This window comes from Odocoileus virginianus, chromosome 13, assembly GCF_023699985.2.
Source record: "Odocoileus virginianus isolate 20LAN1187 ecotype Illinois chromosome 13, Ovbor_1.2, whole genome shotgun sequence".
In the NCBI taxonomy this organism is placed as follows: domain Eukaryota; kingdom Metazoa; phylum Chordata; class Mammalia; order Artiodactyla; family Cervidae; genus Odocoileus; species Odocoileus virginianus.
This window is the reverse complement of record NC_069686.1, coordinates 12,132,549-12,156,102: the sequence shown is the minus strand read 5'-3', so window position 1 is coordinate 12,156,102 and position 23,554 is coordinate 12,132,549. Positions and strand designations below refer to the sequence as shown.

The window sequence follows — 23,554 nt, the reverse complement described above, 5'->3', positions numbered from 1 at the left end:
TTATTGATGTATAGTTGACTTACAATGTTGTGTTTATCACAGGATATTGAATATAGTTCCCTGTGCTATATAGTAGGATCTGTTGTTTACTCACTTTATATATAATAGTTTGTGTCTGCTAACCCCAAACTCCCACACCCCCTCTCTCCCTTGACAACCACTAGTCTGTTCTCTATGTCTGTGAGTCTGTTTCTGGTTTGTAGACAGGTTCATTTGTGTATATGATTAACAACTGAATAGAAGAAATTACTCACAGGTGAGGGTCTTAGAAGTTCTCCCTTCAGTTTCCATTGTCCAGGAACGTCTACTTCTGAGATTTCTGCATCAAAGCTTGCACTTTCTTTCTCATAAATGGTAACATCCTCTATTGGCTTAAGCAATTCAACTTCACGATCTGTATTGGTAAAGGATGAAAAACCATCAGGCATTAAACAATCTAATGACACTTTTGTGAGTGTACCTATGTATATTATTTTGCCTTAGGCACATACAAAACTTAAGAATAAATGGTAAGATTTTTATACCTCCAAGTGTCAGCTTTGCAGGGTATCTTTTCCCTTCAATTTCCACTGCATATTCATCAATATCTTCTGGCATAGCATTCTTAACTTTGAGGTGTATATGATTTCCATCTCTTACTATCTCAGTCTTATCAGTTGGTTCCCAGGGGATTTCATCATAGCCTTTGAACCACTTAATGTTTGGAGTATCCTTTGCTATAACACAGGTGAAAACAGCTGTCCCCTTGGGTTTTACATGTTGATCTCGTATGGGTTTCACCAGCCAGTCTCTAATGACTTCTGTATGATAAAAGAGGTCAGAAAAGATAATTATGATCTGAATAAGCAATACAAAAACTTCTTTAGTAAATTTCAGAAATAGCAAAAAATTCTCAAAACTGGACACAATTAATCTGTTATGATTTGATATTCTCCCTGTTAGGTAATGGAAAAGGCAATGGCACCCCACTCCAGCGCTCTTGCCTGGAAACTCCCATGGACAGAGGAGCCTGGTGGGCTGCAGTCCATACAGTCGCTAAGAATCGGACACGACTGAGCGACTTCACTTTCACTTTTCACTTTCATGCATTGGAGAAGGAAATGGCAACCTACTCCAGTGTTCTTGCCTGGAGAATCCCAGGGACGGGGGAGCCTGGTGGGCTGCCGTCTGTGGGGTCGCACAGAGTCGGACACGACTGAAGTGATTCAGCAACAGCAGCAGTAGCAGCTGTTAGGTAAGGTGTAAGACTGCTGATATTCTGATACTGGAAATTGAAGATCCCTCTTTTCTTAATAGTAGTAGAACTAATTTCCCAGCGAAGTACTGACCTACTACTTTCACGCAGGATGAGCACTCCAGGTTGTTGGCATTTTCCACAGTCACTGTGTATGTCCCAGCATCGGAGTCATCTGCATCATTGATGGTCAGAGCCCGCAACAAGCCAATGACACCAGGCACAATTTTGCCGGGTTTCTCCACGACAATCTTGCCGTCCTTTCTCCAGACCACGTCACGTTCTTTGTTTAACTCACAGCTTAAGTACAGTGGCTGTCCTTTGACCACTGTGACTTCTTCTTCAAGCGTTTTTACAAAACGCACAGGAAGTTCTATGGAGAATTGTGATATTAAAAACTGGTGGAGACTTTTCAATACATACAATATTTTCAATGAGATAAAACTTGGGAATAAGTTCTGTTTAAAGGACAATAAAAATTGCTACGGAGGTTTACTGTGTTAACATGCCCCTTGTGGACCATATTCAGAAGACTGGAAATTACCTTCAACAATCAGTTTAGCCGTGGAGGTCTTCTCCTTATTTCCCAGACGTAGAACACAGGTGTATTCACCAGCATCAGAAAGTTGAACATCAATGATATGCAGCTTTCTGTCTTTCCCATCAGCGATGAATCTGTGCTTTGGGCTCTCACGGATATTGCTACCATCTTTCATCCAGCTTGTAACCGCGGTGGACGGGGAGACTAAACACTCAAAGATAGCAGAAGAGCCAACCGATTCTGCTTCAGTCAAGACAATGTCTGTGATTTCTTTCACAAACTTCAATGGCACAGCCTTCAGCTGGTAGGTGAACGGGGCTTCGTCAGGCGGCTTCTCTCCACCACTTCCTGGTCTTAACTTTTTCCTTTCAGCTTCTATTGGTGAAGGAGTCTTTTTGGCTACACCTAATTCAAAATAAAATTAAAAGTTGAATTGGCATTTCCATAAGGGTCAGAAAGTGCATACCTGGCTGTCTGCTGGGTAAAACCAGTGATAGAGTGACCATGAGACAAGAAGGGAAAATTAAAGATGAGGAAACTGAAAGGTCAACTGAATTTATCCTGCTTACTTTCAAAAGAAAATGAGGTGGCAAAAGGCATCCATGGATACTAAACACTCTTCATTTTCTCAAGTTTGAAAGCCAAATGTATAATGTCCAGATTAATGTCTCATTATTTTATCTACCATAAATATCATATATATGAAGAATGAAACTTGGAACTTGTAGGGTTCATTATCCTAAAGTGTGTATGTTACATATGTATTATCCACTTGAGTAATATTAGAGGTGTATTCATTGTGATATCAAAAGACATACTAGTTTTTGCAGAATCAATTAGAAATCATAAAGATGGATATAAATTTTGAAATTTTCCCCCTTGAACAGAAAACTGCCCTTGAATGTAAAGTTTCCAAAGAGTGAAAGGTTTTACAACTCAGGTACGGGGAAATGAATCTTACCTTTGATGGGACCTTTTGGCTTGGCAGCCTCCTCTTTCGGTGCTTTGGCTTCTGAAATAAAAATAAAACCCAACATTTAAACAATTTTCAGACTTATTTCATGCTTGGTAGTAAACCATGTGGGCTGAATCACGCTGTTTATTTTAAATATGAATGCATGAAGAAAAATTGGATTTATTTATGTGACTTTTACTGAGAATATCTGGATATTTCCAGCAAGGCATATTCTGAATGTTGTGACCAAGCTAAATTGCCAATGTTTCTAGGATTAAAAAATTCCCTTCAGCAAGTAATTCTCCCATTTCTGGAAGGCTTACTCTTACCTTGTGCAGAAGAGTTTTACCCAGCTGTGTAAAATATTTTGTATGTCAATGTGTGTGCTGGTTTTGTGAATCAAGGAAATACCTTTTTTTGTCAACAAGGAATCAATGTAGGCAAAAGGGAAATAAGCCAGAAGTTACCAAAAGCCTTTCTTTATTAAGCTGGGCAAATAAATCCAGGGAAGACTACAGAAAAAGAAAGGGTCTGTGTACTACAAATGTACAAATTCTTTGAAGACTTCCCTTAATTAGATAATGAATTAAGGCAAAACCAAGACAGTTCCCACACTTAAGAGTTTAATTCAATTAATATGGGGCAGTATAAATTGTAGAACCAGTTCTTTAGTGTCAGACTCTGGAGATATGAGAAAAGCTGTACTTTTACATATACTTAATTATCTCAATGGTAGTTCTTGTGTTTTTCTGAACTAATAAAAGTATCACATAAAAATCATAAAAGTTTAAAAGAATAATGCCCAAACCATATCAGTGACAACATATGTTATATAATATTAAAATTAAACCATAGATGAAATAACACAGTATATTGTCTGTTATTAAACATAATAAAAATCCAAATATTTCTTGCTATGTACCAAGCACTGTGCTAAAAGTTTTGCATATAGTCAGTCCTCATAATAGTTTTAATAGATCGAGTTATTAAATATTCTGATTTTATAGATTAGGAAATTAAAATTTAAAGAAATGAAGGAAGTAGCCAAAGATCAAATAGTTAGGACACGCGTTTATCAATGATCTATACATGTCAAATCATTTTGGTTTTGAGATTATCACCTAAGTGATTAATAGTTCAATTAATATGCATTTTAAGTTTGTACCTAAGATAACTATAACACTGAGTTAGTACATTTAAGAAAATTATTATTGATCTAAATTCTTATATGGATTTAAGGGCAGAAATATGCAGTCCTTTTTTTTTCTTTTCATTGTGGTAAAATATACCTAACATAAAACTGACCAGTTTAACCATTTTTAGGTGTAAAATTCAGTTGCATTAAAATACTTCACAATATTATGCAACTATCAACACTATCCATTTCCAGAACTTTTTCTTTATCCCAAAATGCAGTCTTTTTAAAAAGTGAGAAATGATTTTTACAGGGCACATGGGAAATTTGAATCTCCATGGGATTCCTATATGTATGTCCTTAGAGAGTGTCTATATTTGAACATATTCATTAGTTAATCTCAAAAGCATATAAATAAACGATGCTTTGCAGAAATATACATTTCAAGCAAAACACAATACGCACCCATGGATGAGAAGTAGGTTGGTACAGGGTAAGCAGATAAGGAAAATTTAATCATGAATTTATAAGCTCCCACAATTGAAATGACACTGTGTTTCAACAAAAAGAAAGCTTGATTTTTAATGAAGTTTTCATTAAGCCACCAAAACAAACAAGCAAAAAGAAAACAACAGAATAATTACCTGCTTTCTTTCCAACTACTGGTACCGTCACTGGGGCCGCGATGGGAGCTGGTGGGGGCTCCACAGGAGGTGGTTTGATGATTTTCACTTCTGCAAAAAGATGTTCAGTGCATTAATGGATCCTTTGTCACTTCCTGAAACCCATTTGCCTATTTGCCTTCCCTGATGAATTTTAAAATCTAATAAATTGTTTTTCAAAGAACAATATATTCTAACTATAATAAAATCTATATACAATATAATAATATATTTGAAATATGTGAAAGTATATTAAATAAAATACAACAGTATAATCTAAGACATTGGGACATTAGAAATCATTTGATGCATGCACACTTTTACTCCTTTTTTCTTATTAACTATACATTGTTTGTGTGAAACATGAAGGTATATGCTGTTGATATTGAGGATAAGCTTGCTTACCTGGTTCAGGCTTTGGCTTTGGTTCAGGGGGAGGGAGAGGTATTGCTGGCTTAATTTCAGGCACTAAAACAATTAAGAGTAATAAGCAGGTTATCACAGTGTTTTTGAAGTTTTTCACAAAGTCAAACCAAAATTGGACAGGTTTCATGTATCTTGGAATATACTAGAATTTATATACAAACAGTTACCAAGTCAAATACTTGATCCAAGTTTATTCTTTCACTTAAACAAAGTACTTAGAAAATACAGCAAGTCAGTTTTACTGATTCTAATGTTATTATTCATCTCACTGCCCATAAATACAATTTTCTTAGTTTTTAAAACTTGGTAATTTACTAAACAAATGGGTGGGCATGAGGCAAGTGCACGTGAGAGTGAATTGAAAAGAAAATTAAGCTGAATGAGAAGTCATGTGTTCAAATCTTAATGCCAGTGTAATGATATTTTAATTGATTCATATTTGTATTTTTAGAGACAATTGGAAGTCTGTACCTTTTGTTGGTTCTGGAATTTTCCTTTCCTTTTTGGTAACTGCTGGAGGTGCTTCAACCTCTTCCACAGCTTTTGGAGGTGGTTCTGGCACTTTAAGATAATAGAATGATTTTCTAGTGTTATTTTAGGATGTGAATCCTTAGAAATCAACTAATCTGAAATAATTAGGTCAAACTATTTTCTAAAGCTCTGTTGTTGACTTTAGAAAGAGAACCCTTATATTCTATCAGTTAATTTCTGTTTTCTCTTCTTGACTCTACTTCAATTTATTTTTCTTTCTCTTATTTCACCTACTTGCCTCCCAACCCCATTAGTGAGCTATAGCAAATACACTCTTTGAAATGGATAAAAATCAGCCCACTAAAAGCCCCAAATTTTATGAAACATTTCTGACACCTTCCCATGAAGTTATTTTGCAGCCAACTTGATTACTTCACAAATAATAATAACAATAATGATGAAGAAGTGCATGGAAATGCATGAATGGATTTGAGAACTATTAATACTATAAAAATGTTTAAACAGAAAGACAATGGAAAACATAGATGAAATATGAAGCTACATTTATATTTAACTCCATTTATGTTTACAAGATAAACCTTTTGTTAAATCTCAATTTTGTTAAAAGATAATTTCACAAATTTTTACTGGGATTCCTACCTGCAGGTTTTTTAATTTTTTCTACTTTTTTAGGTTCTACTTTAGGTTCTTCTTCTTCAGGTCTCTTTCTTAGAACTTAAAAGACAAAAAGGTTTATATGTAAACCAAGACAAACGAATGAAGATGTTGAATAAGCTTAATGAATGCAAATAATGTACAAAGCAAGCAAAGTGAAAAGCATGCAATCAAGTGCACCAGGAAACTGGCTTTTACCCTAAAAATGCTTTAAAAAAAAAAGATCAAGAGTTGTTAAGGTAATTAAAATAGCACCGAGTCACTTTATATAGATAGTCTGTTCAGAGACAAATCCATGGCAGAAATATCCAAACACAAAATGAATAATCTGAAGAACAAAAATTCTAACAATTCATTGTTATAATTTAATGAGAAAAGAAGAATTTAAATAAGTACAAAGTTAACAGAAGTGGAGATGGCCAAAGAAATGTAGCCAAGAAATAAGTAATTCTATATGGAGGAAATGTCAGAATTTGATTCTTCATTCAAATATCTTGTTTCTAATTCTTTAATATTTTATTAGTAGAAAGAAATGTTCAGGTTTTAGAAAATGTTATCTATTAGTTGTGGTAATCCTGTGTCACATTTTAAAACTGAATTTTGAGTTTAGGCTTAAATCATTTGGTGTAATTTAGAGTATTTAATAGGCTTAGTGTATTTTACTACATAATTTGATTATGAAAATGGCAGTTATAGTCATTGTTATTAGTTTAGATGTTATCAATTTAGTCATGTCTATTAATGTAAATTTCAAGATACTCTGAATGCTCACAAAATTTCTGTCTTTTTAAAAAGATATGGAAGTGATCATATTTAATTTTCAATGCAACTAGAAATTAATTTTGATAAATTAGGAATCTAATTAAGAGAAAACCAAGGAAAAGAAATATTTTGTAAGCTTTCAAGTTCTTTTTTGTTATTTGAAGCTGATACAATGTTTGAAAAATACTCTACCGCTTTTGAGAACAACTTCTTCCTTTGGTTGAGGTTTAGGTTCAGGAAGTAATTTGCGAACTTTCTTTTCACCTCCAGCCACTTAAAAGAATATGATTTTAAATTTTGAAGTGAATTCATATAAAAAGTAAATTTCAACAAGAAACTGTCTCTTTCAAAACTAGTTAACCATGATGCATAAGTAATAATTCTTGTTGCATATAAATATCATAGAATTTAAAAGCAAGAACACACTTCAAGTTGTTTTGCTCTGCATAGATCTATATCACCTCAGGATGAAATTCATTTGCGCTAATTCAGGCAAATATATTCATTCACCTTAAAAGGGTGTAGAAGATGTTATTCTATATTGACTTTATGCATTTTTCATTCAATACAAGGTTCTGGACATCATCTTTGCCCCAATATGCAATTGTAGATTGTCCAAATCTACACTGATATCCCCCTGACCATTAATAATAGCAGACGTGAGTGACATTATTCAAATCTTCTCCACTAATGAGAGAAGAAAGCCAAATAATATGGATTATGAACTTGATTTGGGGAAAGGAGAAACACTTAAACAATCTGAATTTTTAGGTATTTCTATAAAACTTCACATTTGTGTTTTAAATAAGACATTTGTAATTTATTAAATAACTTTTGTTTTATGTGACAAAGATAAACGTGCTTAACTCTTACTTGAAATTTTAAACATACAGAGCAAATATGTAAATATTTCATTTAAAATATTTTTTCTGTCAAGTATTTTATGTAAAATTTCACAACTATTAAATGCTTTTATCCATGATAATTATTTTAGAGTTACCAAGATTTGTAATGTAAACCATTTTCATTGATCAAGCTGGAGAGATGCCTATGCATTTAATTTCCATCAGTAATATCCTTTACTTATCTAATGAATATAGTGAAAATGTATCTTTGCATCTGTTTTTCCATATTATTATTTCATTTTTAAGATCTTACATATGAGACTCAGGTGGAGAACACACCACTGTAGTTATTTTTATTTTTTATTTTATTATTATTATTTTTTTTCCATTTATTTTTATTAGTTGGAGGCTAATTACTTTACATCATTGCAGTGGTTTTTGTCATACATTGAAATGAATTAGCCATGGATTTACATATATTCCCCATCCCGGTCCCCCCTCCCACCTCCCTCTCCACCCGATTCCTCTGGGTCTTCCCAGTGCACCAAGTCCGAGCACTTGTCTCATGCATCCAACCTGGGCTGGTGATCTGTAGTTATTTTTAAAGTCATTATATATTAATATGTCATTACATGTCATTTAATGTTTGAGTGGCTTTGTAGAGGATTATTACATCCTCTGCATCCACAGTTAACATCCACAGCAACACTAATTAGTAATCTCTGTTTTATAACTGAGGAAATATGTATTCAGATGGGTGATTTTTCCAAAATCCCAGAGTGAATCAGGAATAGATTCAACCTATGGGTCTGGATGTGTTAATTACTTAAATAGAACACTGTTCCCTACTATGCTTACTGGAAAAATTAACAATTTTATTTTCAATAGATGTTTTATAAACCTTTATGATTCATTTATTTTTCTTTTTGGTCCAAGCTTAGATAGGGAAAAATACTGTTTAAATAGAATTAACATTTTGAAAAAAATGACCTGCAGTGATAATGAAACTTCCCTACAACATGAGATCTGTACGCCCAAAAGACTGTTTTAGAGCCCCTGAGAAGAGAGTGATAGGAAAGCCACAAGGAAATCCCTATGAATCATATTAATAGTATAGAAGGAAAACAGGACTTATTTTTTGGTGCTTAAAACACTGGCTAAAATATTGTTGTTCCAGTGAAATCGCAAAGCTTTCTATTGCTAGCTCTCAGCATTTTAATCTAAGATCTGTCCTGATATTAATGTCAGCTAATCAGTAAAATTTGCTATTTTTTAGTTTAGGAAAGTGAAAAAAGACATATGTAGATGAGGAAAAGAAAACAACATTTATCCATGAATGCATGAAATTGATGAGAGACAATGAAAGCAACACTCATGAATCAGGACTATAAAAGCTACAAAAACACAAGAAATCAGTGAGACTACTCTGATTATTATTTTTCTTTAAAAAAAGGAAAGAAGAAGAAAAAGAAGAATCAGGAAGAAACCAGGAAGAGCAAGGAGATAGATAAAGGGATACTGAATATGAGCATTTTCTAGACTGTTGAAATACCTTTCAGAGGTGTAAGCTCCACTTTTTCTGGAACCACAGGTTTCTCAGGAACTTTCTTCTTTGAAACAGCTTTAAACAAGATGATCTTACTTTTATTATTTGTTTATTTAGACTGATCTGAAGCAAATTATTAAATACCTGCTTTATTGTCTATACCCAAAAGCATTAATAACAGCCAAGAACAGCCACTGAAGAACATACAAGAAGCGTTCAAACCATGAAAACAGATTCAAGTTTTACTCCAAAGTTGAGTAGTAAGTTAAGGTCTGGCTGAGAAGAAAGATAAGTTTTGCTCTTTGCAGGGGTAAGAAATCTTCCTTTGCATATAGATTTTGCAAGAAGGGAAACATATTTAAGTGTGTGTCTTCATAAAATGTCAATCAACAGATGGGTAACCTTTTAAGAAGTGCTTGCTTTTTCTGTGTTTGATTTAAAATGCCAAAGACTTTCCCTACAGGCCAGGAGGGTTGTAGAGAGGCAAGAAACAAGTCTTCCTATGGAAAACTGATTTTGTGTACATGTGTAGGTAAGGGAAAAGTGCTCACCTAAGATTATATCTAGATTATTTTAGATTGGGAAATCTCATGACAACACAAATAAGACAACATTTTGTTAAAATAAAAAGAATAATGCAATGTTGCTAGTTTTTCAGCTTTTAAAGATGTTATTTTAAGAATTAAATAATATTGGATCAATTCAAAGTGAAAGTGAAAGTCATTCAGTTATGTCCAACACTTTGCAACCCCATGGACTACAGTCCATGGCATTCTCTAGTCCAGAATACTGGTGTGGGTAGCCTTTCCCTTCTCCAGGGGATCTTCCCAACCCAGAGATCGAACCCAGGTCTCCCGCATTGCAGACAGATTCTTTACCAGCTGAGCCACAAGGGAAGCCCAAGAATACTGAATTCAAAGAAAAATCTAAATGCAAAGAGAATGAAAGGAAGTTTAACAAGGGGAACAACCACAGAACACGGTTGGCTTTTTATCAAGTTGTTAAAAAAAAAAAAAGTGGGGAAGCAGTGATCAGTTGTTCATATACCTTCCTTTCATGGTATATGAATACATCAGCTATTGGAGCCCATAAATATAATGCCTATAGTATATTTTAAAGCATATGTCATTGTTTAAGGACAAAGTTTTGGCTTTTGTATAAGTTTGTTACTGCAATATTAAAAACATCCAGCTAAGTTTTCTTCTACATTTCACATGCACAAGATCCCAAAGGTATGCACAGCAACCACACTTTGAAATCAGAAAACCCTTTCACCCGACTCTGCACGGAAAGTTAGTCGGGACAGCCCCTGCATCCAGATGGTCAGGATGAAGCTAACTAGGGCACACTTTCTGACACTTTGGGCAGCAAGCATGGCCTGACAAGGCACCCATGGCAGCATAAAACACGTCTCTATGGAATTCCCCAGCATGATCACGTCCAAAAGTACACATTTTAAAAATACATTTCTTGCAAGCACCACTTCAGATGTTTGGATGGAAGTTTGGAGCAGGTTAATAAAATTTTGGAAGTATCATTTTATACCTTTAAGCTGGAATATTTTCTCCTTTACATCTTCTTTAGGTGGAGCAGGAGGCGGAGCTGGGGGCCTTGGTTTGAGTTTTGGTTTCTCAATAACCTTCTTTTCAGGTTCAGGTTCTTAAAAGAGGATTTCAGGAGTATTAGTATATGAATACAACGGTTGGTATGTGGGCTTACAGTATATTCAGGAGAAACATAAGGATATTTATGTAAGAAGTATATTTAAGTAAGAAGTTTGCTTTTTTTGGAGACATAATATTGGTATGCAACATAAAACATAAAAAAGTTCAACATAAAACATAAGAATATGAACACTGTAGATAACAAGTACGGCACAAGCACTAATGAAAATGACAAAGGAAGCATCCAGATAAGCCACACTGACGTGAAATAAATAGTACAAATGACATGAATACAGGCGACTGAGATGCACATTTAAAACAGAATACCTTACATACAGGTGAGGAAGGACATACTGTACACATCGAACGTAAAACATATACATATATATCAAGAGGAAGAATATGGTGATGAAGATTTAAGTCCAATTAGCTGAATACCTTGTACTGGTGTTTCTTCTGGCTGTGGTTCAGGTTCTTCAGGTTCTTCAGGCTTAACATACTTTTCAATTTCACGTTCTTTAAAGAATGTTGACAAAGGATAAGAGGTTGTAATGTAAAGTTCTTCACAAGACTCATACAAATTTCACAGATGCAAAGATGACAGTCACAAAACCAAAAATATATATATTCACTTACATAGAAAAAGAGGTTAATATTTCTATTTTCTTATATTCAAGCTTTATACTATTTGATGTATGTTGATGGCAAATGAAATGATTTTTAAAATCTGATGTTGGGTTATCATTTGAAGATCTAATGCAATGATTCCAGTTTTGCCTCAGTAAACTGTATCTTTTGGAATTTATAATTACAATCAAGAATAATCAAAAGATTATACTTCAAAAGAAGTATAATGATTTGAAAAACAAAGAAGTCAAACGTGCTAGAATGCTTTTACATATAATTTCAAGAAGGAATGTTAGCCTATAAATACTTTTGTATTTCTAATAGGAGTTTTCAAGAAATTAAAAATTTTATATTTATACATTTATATATACCTTCAACAGGGGGAGTCACTTTTCTACCAATGGTTATGGATGCTCTTTCTTCATATATTATTTCTTCAGACGACTCTTCAACTTAAAAAACATAGTATTTTATTTTAGACTGAATTCAGAGTAGAATACTGCAACTGCTGAGTTTCAACATATCAACTTAGTTACACACTATAACATATTCTTCAGAAGATTCCAAAATACCAATAACTTTACTAAGACAGACAGACAACAGATAAACACAAAAGATCCATCTACAACCAAAGCAAGATGATGAGACGACTATCATCTTTCCAAGATTTAGTGCACAGCCATGTACCTTGGACAGGTGGAGCTTCTGGTTCTTCAGGGATAGGAACTGACACTTTCTCTTCTGTGATGATTTCCTTGGGAACTTCAGGCACTTTAAAGATATTGATTTTGTTTACTATTAAGAATTTAGAAGATGTACAAGATACTGCAAAGAGCAGGCAAAAAATACATGGGTATGGTACTTCATCTTATAAGACTCTGTGGGGGAAATGGCTTTACAGGCAAGGCACCCTTTTGGACATCCTAATTTAATAAATGAGTCCTTGCAGCCTTCTTCATTTATTTCTAATCCTCTGTGTACCTTTAAATATAGATGTTTTCCACTGGTCTAACTTTGATGATTTTAAAAATTGAATCTACATTTTTTTAAGCAATCACTCCGGCACTCTCAACTCTTATTTCCATGGTAATGACTTGTGGATCTACATCTCTGGCCCCGATCTCTTTCCTAAGTTCCAGATGCATATTCCCAACTTCCATATTTGAAATGTAAAAGATATAGTCACTGCCTTCTTTCTAATATTAGTTTGGGGATTCAGTGAACCATTCTCATGGCCTAGCTTCAACTCTTACAATCATTTTGGGCTCATCTAGTTCCCTCATTACTTTGAGAATAGACACCCACTCAATCTCCACTTCTCTTAAATCCAATCCTTTCCATTTCTGTCACCACTGATCTTACTCAATTTTTGAAGACCTTGAAAACTGTAATGCTTCTTTCCTAATATTATCCTCTTCTAAGAATTTGACCTGCTGCCAGTTATCTGAAGCTCGACTCCTGTTAATTTATATACCACTGAAGCTTCCTATCGCCCACAGATGAAAGTACATGCCTTATATTAGCATTCAAAGAACTCCAAAATATGACTGGCATCATTACATCCAGCCTTATCTTTCAGGATAAGCAAGGTTTCTCCTGTTTGTCTTATTTTCTCTTTGCCTTCATTATTTCCCTTTTTTTTTCTGTAAAATCTGTTCTTGCATAAACTTATACTTCATATTTTTGTTATAAGAACTACTATTAAGATGCTTAGATAGCATTCAGAGAAATACATTCTTTCTTTCTTCATGGTAGATACCTTTTACTCGCTGGATTTCTGGTTTTTTGGTAACAGGCACAGGTTCCTTCTTTACTGGAACAAGTCTCTTGGGCAGCTCAGACACTTTGAAGATATTAGTTTTATTTTAGAAAGAATATTTAGACATTGGAAAAAGTGTTAATAATAAAGAACCTATAATTAACAGAGTAGCATTAAAATTAATGAAAGCAAAATAAGGACATTCTTGTCCCTAACACTGAAGACAACTTATTGGATTCCACTTGAAGATATCAGAATACTTAAAAAAAAATTATTGTATCAATGATGATGTGAATACCTTTAATTTCTGGTGTTTCTGGCTTCTTAATAGTTGGGACTTTCTTCACTGGGACAACTTTCTTTGCCATCGCAGGTACTTTAAAGATATTAGTAACATTTAATAATATAAAATTGCAAGATGCAATATGTACAGATTAATTTGACAAGTCTGCTCAGAACTGTAACATACAGATGACAGTTCATAATACAGCACATAATATAGCACAATATAAAACAAGGAAAGAGTGCCAAATTGCTGACAACACACAAAAAAGAAGTAAATATTTATTTTACTGTAAGTACCTTTAGGAGGTGGAGGTTCTGGTTTTTTGATGACAGGCACTTTCTTCTCTGGAACAATCTTCTTGGGCTCTTCAGGCACTTGAAAGATAAGGACTTCTTTTAGAGTCAAATGGTTACAATGAAAAGATTAATGCTATGAATGAATAAAAAAGATCACACTTATTTCTTTGCTATGCTGCATTGTGTCTGTAGGACAAAAGCTTTATGTGTGCAACTGACTTTTGTTCTTGCTAATAAGGTCAAATGTTAAAGAAGGAAATAGAAGATGAGATGTTTGCCTTAAACAAGATAAATAATAGACATAAAAAATCAAATAGTATATTCTTCCATTCAGTGAATCTTGTCTTGTACCTGCTGGTGGTGGGGCTTCTGGTTCCACCTCTTCTACAACAGGAACTGGCTCTTCCTCTTCAACAATAGGAACTGGCTCTTCCTCTTCTACAACAGGAACTGGCTCTTCCTCTTCAGGAACAATTTCCACAGGTTCTTCATAAACTTTAAAGATATAGTTAATTTTAATTGAATGTGTGGAACAATATTCTAAAATGCACAAATGTGAAACACAATAAATAGTCATCTTGATTTCTCCCCTTGTTTCTATTAATATCATCACTTATATTAAGATGAAATCCATCTTGTTTGACTGATTTCTGTTTCTATTGCTTTGAATGTCTGAAAAACCCCTTTCGTGTTTAATGTCATTTATAGTCATTAGTTCGCCTGTCCTACTTTGTGTGTACATTAGAGAAGCTTTGTGTGACACAGTTTATGATGGCCAGTGTAGTTGCTGACTATGGACCCCAAACAGATTTAAGATTGGAGCCTACTAAGAATAGTGAAGTAAGACAAATAATTAAAGGACAGAAAATGACCAAGAGATACTGAATTAGAAGAGGAACAAGGCTTACATTGAAAACAGTCAAAAGTGGTTAAGCTCACAAACAGCATTACATGTACCTTCTGGAGGAGGAGACTCTACTTTCTCAGGAACAGGGATGGCTGGTTTCTCCTCCAAGACAGGTTTCTTTGGTACCTCTGGCACTTGAAAGATAGGAGTTAGTTTTACTTCTCGGTAGTTGAGAAGTACATGAAATTTATACCATATCTAGTTCAAATAACCCAGGGACAGATCCAAGAACAAAATTCACAACGAGGCCAGTTATCTGTTCTTGGATCCACATAGTAGGAAGAAAACAAAGCCTATTAAGATTAACAAAACCATGTTAGAAAACTCTTCCAATACTTAAAACAGACGTACCAGTCTTTTTTTTCCCTTCAGTCAATGATGCTATTTAAAAACATTTAAAACCCTAAACATCCAGTAATAGTAGATCTGTAGTTAATATAAGACGTTTGACAAACAAAAGGCTTTCCTATTGGAAGTGACTTTCGAAACCCAAGAGTGAGTGCTTATCTACTGGTTAGTGACATGTACCTTTAGCTGGTGGGACTTCCGGCTTTTTGGGAACAGCTACTTTCTTTTCTGGAATGACTTCTTTTGGCACTTCCGGCACTTTAAAGATATTAGTATTTTAACATTATGAAGAATCACTTGTAAACATTCATCACATTTACACAGAACAAAATGCTTTTCAAGAGCGAGAGGTTGTAGCCACCCCTCTTAGACAGTAGACAGTTACAAGTACCTTTAGCAGGCGGGACTTCCGGTTTTTTGGGAACCACTGGAGGCACTTTCTTTTCAGGAACAACTTCCTTGGGCACCTCAGGCACTTAAAAAGATATTAGTATTTAGCTCATCATTTCAATGACATACAGAAATCATTAAGCTGAGCAGTGGAACATAGCACTTTAGAGACAGACATTTTTCTGTAGGAAGCAGTGGCAGTGGGAAATACCTTTCACTGGTGGTGGTTCAGGTTTCTTGGCAACAACAGCAGGTGGTTTCTTTTCTGGGACAGGTTTCTTAGGTGGGACGGTCACTAAAGATATTACAATTTATGTTTTAGAATCGGTGAAGAGGAGTGAAAAACGAGAAAAGTCCTAACGCCTAAATCTAGGGGACAAGAAGGGCAGGGATTGGCTAAGGCCACGCAGCAGTTGGCCAGTACCTTTTGGAGGAGGAGCAGGAGCAGGCTCTGGCTCTTCCACGACTTCAACTGGAGGCTCCTCTGGGGCCATTTCCTCAGGCTCCTCATGCACTTTAAAGACACAAGCTTGTTTGAATGCTAGAACTGACTTAAGCATATGAAACATTTTGTAAAATGATTTTTACAGCACTCAGAAGAGAGTTTTTCTTTTTAAAAATACTAGTTTAGAGAGTTTCATGATTACCTGCAGGAGGAGGACTTTCCGGTTTCGGAGGAATAACTTCAGGCACCTTCTTTTCTGGCACGGCTGCCTTTGGCACCTCGGGTACTTTAAAGAGATTAGTATTTTCATGATTAGACTGAGTGAAGACAGACAGACAGTGTCAAACACAGCAACATGGAGGCGGCTACCTTTGGCCGGTGGGACTTCTGGCTTTTTAGGAGGCGTCACAGGCACTTTCTTTTCAGGGACAACTTCTTTGGGAGCCTCAGGCACTTAAAAGATATTAGTAAAATTATATTTAGGAGTTAAGAGAGCACTGGAACAAATTATTTTCAAGAGCAGAGGAGTTATGTCTTTTAAGCCTAAGATCAGTGACAGATACCTTTAGCAGGTGGGACTTCTGGCTTTTTAGGAGGTGTCACAGGTATTTTCTTCTCAGGAACGACTTCCTTGGGAGCCTCAGGCACTTAAAAGATATTAGTAAAATTACATTTAAAAGTTGCGGGAGCACTAGAGCAAAATGTTTTTGAGAGCAGAAGAGTTTTATTTTCTGAAATCTAAGGTAAGTGACAGCTCCCTGTAACAGGTGGGATTTCTGGCTTTTTAGGAAGTGTCACAGGTACTTTCTTTTCAGGGACAACTCCTTTTGGCACCTCAGGCACTTAAAAGATATTAGTAAAATTACATTTAGTAGTATGAGACCAATGGAGCAAATATTTTCAAGAACAGAAGAGTTATGTGCTTTAAAGCCTGAGTTTCATGACAAATACCTTTAACAGGTGGGACTTCTGGCTTTTTAGGAGGCATCACAGGTACTTTCTTTTCAGGGACAACTTCTTTGGGAGCCTCAGGCACTTAAAAGATATTAGTAAGGTAACATTTATGAGTTATGAGATCATTGGAACAAATTATTTTCAAGAGCAGAGGAGTTATGTCTTTTAAGCCTAAGATCAGTGACAAATACCTTTAGCAGGTGGGACTTCTGGCTTTTTAGGAGGTGTTACAGGTACTTTCTTCTCAGGGACAACTTCCTTGGGAGCCTCAGGCACTTAAAAGATATTAGTAAATTTACGTTTAGTTGTTATGTGACCACTAGAACAAACTATTTTCAAGAGCAGAAGAGTTTTAAATCTAAGGTGAATGACAGGTACCTGTAATAGGTGGGGCCTCTGGCTTTTTAGCAGGTGCCACTGGTGCTTTCTTTTCAGGGACAATTTCTTGAGGAACTTCAGGCACTTAAAAGATAGTAGTTTTATGCTTAGGTTAAAGAGATCAATGAATTAAAAAGTACTTCCAAGAGCTAAGGAGGTATTTCTTCTATAGAAAAAGGACTGGGGTGAAAAATACCTGAAACTGGTGGGATTTCCAGTTTTTTGGGTGTTGCTTTGGGAACTTTCTTTTCTGGAACAACGTCTTGGGGAACTTCAGGCACTTGAAAGATATTAGTAGTTTTACGGTTAGGTTAATGAAGAGCAATGGACTTGAATCATTCTCAAGAACTGAAGAGACATTTCTTCTGCAGAATGAGCTCAGAGCCAACATGTACCTGTGACAGGTGGAACTTCTGGTTTTTTGGCTGGTCCCTTGGGGACTTCCTTTGCTGGAACAACTTCTTGGGGAACTTCAGGCACTTGAAAGATATTAGTAGTTTTATGGTTAGGTTAATGAATAGCAATGGACTAAAATCATCCTCAAAAACTGAAGACACATTTCTTCTGCAGAATGTTGTCTAGGTCAACATGTACCTGAGACAGGTGGGACTTCCGGTTTTTGGGGTGGCACCTTTGGAACTTTCTTTTCTGGAACAACTTCTTGGGGAACTTCAGGCACTTGAAAGATATTAGTAGTTTTATGGTTAGGTTAGTGAAGAGCAATGGACTAAAATCATTCTTAAAAATTGAAGAGACATTTCTTCTGCAGAATGTTGTCTGGGCCAACATGTACCTGAGACAGGTGGGACTTCCAGTTTTTTGGGTGGTGCCTTGGGGACTTTCTTTTCTGGAACAACTTCCTGAGGAACTTCAGGCACTTGAAAGATATTAGTAGTTTTACGGTTAGGTTAATGAAGAACAATGGACTTGAATCATTCTCAAGAACTGAAGAGACATTTCTTCTGAAGAATGAGCTCAGAGCCAACATGTACCTGTGGCAGGCGAGACTTCTGGTTTTTTGGCTGGTGCTTTGGGGACTTTCTTTTCTGGGACAACTTCTTGGGGAACTTCAGGCACTTGAAAGATATTAGTAGTTTTATGGTTAGGTTAATGAATAGCAATGGACTAAAATCATCCTCAAAAACTGAAGACACAATTCTTCTGAAGAATGAGATCAGAGCTAAATGTACCTGTGACAGGTGGGGCTTCTGGTGTTTTGGGTGGTGCCTTGGGGACTTTCTTTTCTGGAACAACTTCTTGGGGAACTTCAGGCACTTGAAAGATATTAGTAGTTTTATGGTTAGGTTAATGAATAGCAATGGGCTTACACCATTCTCAAAAACTGAAGAGACATTTTTTCTGAAGAATGAGATCAGAGCCAACATATACCTGTGACAGGTGGAACTTCTGGTTTTTTGGGTGGTGGCTTGGGAACTTTCTTTTCTGGGACAACTTCTTGGGGAACTTCAGGCACTTGAAAGATATTAGTAGTTTTATGGTTAGGTTAATGAACAGCAATGGACTAAAATCATCCTCAAAAACTGGAGAGACATTTCTTCTGCAAAATGTTGTTTGGGTCAACATGTACCTGAGACAGGTGGGACTTCCAGTTTTTTGGGTGGTGCCTTGGGGACTTTCTTTTCTGGAACAACTTCCTGAGGAACTTCAGGCACTTGAAAGATATTAGTAGTTTTATGGTTAGGTTAATGAATAGAAATGGACTAAAATCATCCTCAAAAACTGGAGAGACATTTCTTCTGAAGAATGAGGTCAGAGCTAAATGTACCTGAGACAGGTGGGACTTCCGGCTTTTTGGGTGGTGGCTTGGGAACTTTCTTTTCTGGGACAACTTCTTGGGGAACTTCAGGCACTTGAAAGATATTAGTAGTCTTATGGTTAGGTTAATGAATAGCAATGGGCTAAAATTATTCTCAAAACCTGGAGAGACATTTCTTCTGAAGAATGAGGTCAGAGCTAAATGTACCTGAGACAGGTGGAACTTCTGGTTTTTTGGGTGGTGCCTTGGGGACTTTCTTTTCTGGAACAACCTCGCAGGGAACTTCAGGCACTTGAAAGATATTAGTAGTTTTATGGTTAGGTTAATGAATAGCAATGGACTAAAATCATCCTCAAAAACTGGAGAGACATTTCTTCTGCAAAATGTTGTTTGGGTCAACATGTACCTGAGACAGGTGGGACTTCCGGTTTTTGGGGTGGCACCTTTGGAACTTTCTTTTCTGGAACAACTTCTTGGGGAACTTCAGGCACTTGAAAGATATTAGTAGTTTTATGGTTAGGTTAATGAATAGAAATGGACTAAAATCATCCTCAGAAACTGGAGAGACATTTCTTCTGCAGAATGTTGTCTGGGTCAACATGTACCTGAGACAGGTGGGACTTCCGGTTTTTTGGGTGGTGGCTTGGGAACTTTCTTTTCTGGGACAACTTCTTGGGGAACTTCAGGCACTTGAAAGATATTAGTAATCTTATGGTTAGGTTAATGAATAGCAATGGACTAAAATTATTCTCAAAAACTGGAGAGACATTTCTTCTGCAGAATGTTGTCTGGGTCAACATGTACCTGTGACAGGTGGAATTTCTGGTTTTTGGGGTGGCACCTTGGGAACTTTCTTTTCTGGAACAACTTCTTGGGGAACTTCAGGCACTTGAAAGATATTAGTAGTTTTATGGTTAGGTTAATGAATAGCAATGGACTAAAATCATCCTCAAAAACTGAAGACACACTTCTTCTGAAGAATGAGGTCAGAGCTAAATGTACCTGTGACAGGTGGGGCTTCCGGTTTTTTGGGTGGTGCCTTGGGAACTTTCTTTTCTGGAACAACTTCTTGGGGAACTTCAGGCACTTGAAAGATATTAGTAGTTTTATGGTTAGGTTCATGAATAGTAATGGACTAAAATCATTCTCAAAAACTGAAGAGACATTTTTTTCTGAAGAATGGTATCTGGGTCAACATGTACCTGAGACAGGTGGGACTTCCGGTTTTTTGGGTGGCACCTTGGGAGCTTTCTTTTCTGGGACAACTTCCTTGGTAACTTCAGGCACTTGAAAGATATTAGTAGTTTTATGATTAGGTTAATGAATAGCAACGGACTAAAATCATTCTCAAAAACTGAACAGACATTTCTTCGGAAGAATGAGGTCAGAGCTAACATGTACCTGTGACAGGTGGGGCTTCCGGTGTTTTGGGTGGTGCCTTGGGGACTTTCTGTTCTGGGACAACTTCTTGGGGCACCTCAGGCACTTGAAAGATATTAGTAGTTTAAGAATTTGGGAATTTTGAAGGCATATTTTACAATGATTACGAAGAGACAAGACAATATACATTCTTAACACAGCAGTGGGAATAAATACCTTTAACAGGTAGGACTTCTGGTTTTTTGGGCACAGCTACTTTCTTTTCAGGCACAACTTCTTTAGGAACTTCAGGAACTTTGAAGATATTAGTATCTATTAGCTAGAATCTATGAAATGGGAATATCGACAACACCCTTGCCCAAACAAATAACATTTATAAAACTGACGGACACTTCTAAACACCCTTCCCCCAGCCCCCAAAACAGGTGACCAACAACATAGATGGATAAATACCTTTGGCTGGTGGAGCTTCTGGCTTTTTAGGAGGAGCCACAGGCACTTTCTTTTCAGGGACGACTTCTGGCAGCACCTCAGGCACTTAAAAAATATTCATAATTTGTGTTTAGAAAGGTGGAAATTAATGAATGACTATATCATGCAATCATACACCAAGATATTTTGGATAACTACCAAACCTCTTTTTTCCTTAGAATTCTATTACCTTTATGTAGTGGGATATACACACATAATTTCTTCTAGCTAAAAGAGCAGTTATTTTCGTCCCGGTATGTATAGCATTGCCATTACCTGCAGGAGGAGGACTTTCCGGTTTCGGAGGAATAACTTCAGGCACCTTCTTTTCTGGCACGGCTGCCTTTGGCACCTCGGGTACTTTAAAGAGATTAGTATTTTCATGATTAGACTGAGTGAAGACAGACAGACAGTGTCAAACACAGCAACATGGAGGCGGCTACCTTTGGCCGGTGGGACTTCTGGCTTTTTAGGAGGCGTCACAGGCACTTTCTTTTCAGAGACAACTTCTTTGGGAGCCTCAGGCACTTTAAAGATATTAGTAAAATTACATTCAGGAGTTATGAGAGCACTGGAATTTTCAAGAACAGAAGAGTTATGTCTTTTTAAGCCTAAGGTCTGTGACAAGTACCTGTAACAGGTGGAACTTCTGGCTTTTTAGGAGGTGCCACTGGTGCTTTCTTTTCAGGGACAACTTCCTTGGGAGCTTCGGGCACTTAAAAGATATTAATAAAATTACATTTAGGAGCTATGCGGTTCACTGGAACAAATATTTTCCAGAGCAGAAGCATTATGTCTTTTTAAGGTCAACGACAAATACCTTTAGCAGGTGGAACTTCTGGCTTTTTAGGAGGTGTCACTGGTGGCTTCTTTTCAGGGACAACTTCCTTGGGAGCCTCAGGCACTTAAAAAAGATTAGTAAATTTATATTTAGGAGTTATAGGACCACTAGAACAAAATATTTTCAAGAGCAGATGAGTTTTATCTTCTTAAGCCTAAGATCCAGGACAAGTACCTGTAACTGGTGGAGCTTCAGGCTTTTTAGGAGGTGCCACAGGCACTTTCTTTTCAGGGAAAACCTCTTTGGGAGCCTCAGGCACTTTGAAGATATTAGTAAATTTACATTCGAGTCACAAGGATTAACACAGGCAAAAATCACGTTTACACAGCAACAGCACTTTAGAGGCTAGCAAGGCAGTTCTTTCCACAGCCCTCCCTATCCCCTCCAGAGGGGCTGTTAGGATGTACCTTTGACAGACAAAACTTCAGGCTTTTGCAGAGGATGGACTTTTTCCCAGACAACTTCTATGGGCACCTCAGGCACTTCAAAGATATTAATATTTTCACATTTAGGAGCCACAAGAATCAATACAAACAGGAAACACATTTATATAGGAAAAGACAGTTTCCCAAATATCTAAGCTTCCGGCAACATATACCTTCATCAGGAAGGACTTCAGCCTTTTCATGACGAACCACATATGTTTTCTTTTCAGAGACAATTTCTTGGGGAGTCTTGGGCACTTTAAGAAATCAGTATTTTAACATTTAGTGTTTCAAAGGTCAATAGGAACAGCAAAATATTTTCAAGACTACAAATGCTATTTCTTCTTGAATTTGAGGGCATGGGAACTTGTACCTTTAACTGACGGAGGCTCTCTTTTTTTGGAAGGAACTCTTTTTGCAGGAACACCTTCTTGAGCAGCTTCAGGCACTTTAAAGATATTAGTATTTCACATTTAGGAATTAAAATAACTAATGAAAACAGTAACCACGCTAAGTGAGCAAATACAGTTTTCTAGACATCTCTTCTCTGCCTATTCTCCCCTTGCCCCACCAAGCATCTAAGTTGAATGGGATTAGTATTAATAGCATCCTTGAGAAGATGGACACTAGACCCTCTTTATGAAATATTTGTTGAATGAATATTTTTAATAAAAGCATTCTCTGTTTTGATAGGAATGGTCACACACATTTTCTTCGGAGAGGGAAGTTCTTGTGGAGCTTCAGGTGCTTTAAAGATAGTATGTTTACATTTAGGAGTTAGGAAGAATATCAGAAAAACAGTTTTAAGAACTGAGGGTGGACAATTTCTTCAGTATCTGTTCAGAGGTGACATGTACCTTTCACAGGTGGACATTCTGGCTCTTTAGGAACATCCTTAGATACTTTCATTTCAGGAGCAACTTCTTTCACAGCTTCAGCTACTTTGAAGATATTAGTATTATACTTAAGCTTAAGGGATCAGTGGCGACATTAATGACATTAACCAAAGTGACTGTTATGACTACAAGGGTGCCTCCTTCAAGAACTGGATGAGGTATAAAGTCCTGGGGAAAGGAATGAAATCTTGTCTTTGTTATTTCCCATCTCCCTACCACATACACATGGTGGGCATATGTTAAATAAATGAAGGAAGGATGATAGAATAAATGATACCTTTAGGGGATGGCGTTTCAATTTCAGGAGGACCAGCCATGAGTATTTCCTTTATAGGGACAATTTCTTCAGGAGATTCAGGCACTTTAAAGATATTAATGCATTGTACTTCAGAGTGATGAAGAACAGTGAAGAGTTTTACTCATAACCCCACCTACAGGAATGTCCCAGACTGGGTGAC

General features: G+C 36.3%; 2 protein-coding genes across 20 annotated transcripts in view; both read right to left on the bottom strand.

The window, feature by feature from the left end:
* TTN (titin) overlaps positions 1 to 23,554 on the bottom strand; it is a 274,540-nt gene that overhangs the window by 109,317 nt on the left and 141,669 nt on the right. For 5 of the 19 annotated variants that reach the window (XM_070475960.1, XM_070475962.1, XM_070475964.1 and 2 more), the window contains 26 exons: positions 20,917 to 21,000; positions 17,307 to 17,390; positions 17,120 to 17,203; positions 16,926 to 17,009; positions 16,538 to 16,621; positions 16,344 to 16,427; positions 16,177 to 16,260; positions 15,954 to 16,043; positions 15,741 to 15,824; positions 15,531 to 15,614; positions 15,320 to 15,397; positions 14,842 to 14,925; positions 14,236 to 14,379; positions 13,885 to 13,962; positions 10,798 to 10,911; positions 9,259 to 9,327; positions 7,054 to 7,134; positions 6,085 to 6,159; positions 5,425 to 5,514; positions 4,933 to 4,995; positions 4,510 to 4,599; positions 2,737 to 2,787; positions 1,779 to 2,180; positions 1,329 to 1,607; positions 525 to 800; positions 255 to 394 (listed from right to left, as the gene is read on the bottom strand). In XM_070475960.1, the coding sequence (XP_070332061.1) occupies positions 255 to 394; positions 525 to 800; positions 1,329 to 1,607; positions 1,779 to 2,180; positions 2,737 to 2,787; positions 4,510 to 4,599; positions 4,933 to 4,995; positions 5,425 to 5,514; positions 6,085 to 6,159; positions 7,054 to 7,134; positions 9,259 to 9,327; positions 10,798 to 10,911; positions 13,885 to 13,962; positions 14,236 to 14,379; positions 14,842 to 14,925; positions 15,320 to 15,397; positions 15,531 to 15,614; positions 15,741 to 15,824; positions 15,954 to 16,043; positions 16,177 to 16,260; positions 16,344 to 16,427; positions 16,538 to 16,621; positions 16,926 to 17,009; positions 17,120 to 17,203; positions 17,307 to 17,390; positions 20,917 to 21,000 (2,960 nt within the window). Of the gene's footprint in view, positions 1 to 254; positions 395 to 524; positions 801 to 1,328; positions 1,608 to 1,778; positions 2,181 to 2,736; positions 2,788 to 4,509; positions 4,600 to 4,932; positions 4,996 to 5,424; positions 5,515 to 6,084; positions 6,160 to 7,053; positions 7,135 to 9,258; positions 9,328 to 10,797; positions 10,912 to 13,884; positions 13,963 to 14,235; positions 14,380 to 14,841; positions 14,926 to 15,319; positions 15,398 to 15,530; positions 15,615 to 15,740; positions 15,825 to 15,953; positions 16,044 to 16,176; positions 16,261 to 16,343; positions 16,428 to 16,537; positions 16,622 to 16,925; positions 17,010 to 17,119; positions 17,204 to 17,306; positions 17,391 to 20,916; positions 21,001 to 21,210; positions 21,295 to 21,377; positions 21,462 to 21,565; positions 21,650 to 21,754; positions 21,839 to 21,949; positions 22,034 to 22,182; positions 22,258 to 22,373; positions 22,458 to 22,573; positions 22,649 to 23,373; positions 23,458 to 23,554 lie in introns of all 19 variants that reach the window. The other 14 variants (XM_070475955.1, XM_070475958.1, XM_070475959.1 and 11 more) reach the window with 5 other exon arrangements.
* Positions 17,397 to 20,652, bottom strand: LOC139038012 (uncharacterized). Its single transcript, XM_070475839.1, has 17 exons — positions 20,622 to 20,652; positions 20,485 to 20,568; positions 20,286 to 20,369; positions 20,086 to 20,169; positions 19,888 to 19,971; positions 19,689 to 19,772; positions 19,490 to 19,573; positions 19,291 to 19,374; positions 19,093 to 19,209; positions 18,895 to 18,978; positions 18,696 to 18,779; positions 18,497 to 18,580; positions 18,299 to 18,382; positions 18,100 to 18,183; positions 17,901 to 17,984; positions 17,702 to 17,785; positions 17,397 to 17,586 (listed from the first exon to the last, which is right to left on the bottom strand). The coding sequence occupies exons 1-17, from the start codon at positions 20,650 to 20,652 to the stop codon at positions 17,456 to 17,458; spliced, it is 1,455 nt and encodes a 484-aa protein (XP_070331940.1). The 3' UTR covers positions 17,397 to 17,455.

Bases quoted from the DNA above. Each gene is read 5' to 3' on its own strand.
- LOC139038012 (XM_070475839.1), bottom strand. From the start codon at position 20,652: ATGTATATTGTCTTGTCTCTTCGTAATCATT. The intron at 19,574-19,688 runs GTACATGTTGAC...ATATCTTTCAAG, and splicing joins GGAAGTCCCACCTGTCTCAG to TGCCTGAAGTTCCCCAAGAA. The intron at 19,375-19,489 runs GTACATGTTGAC...ATATCTTTCAAG, and splicing joins GGAAGTCCCACCTGTCTCAG to TGCCTGAAGTTCCCTGCGAG.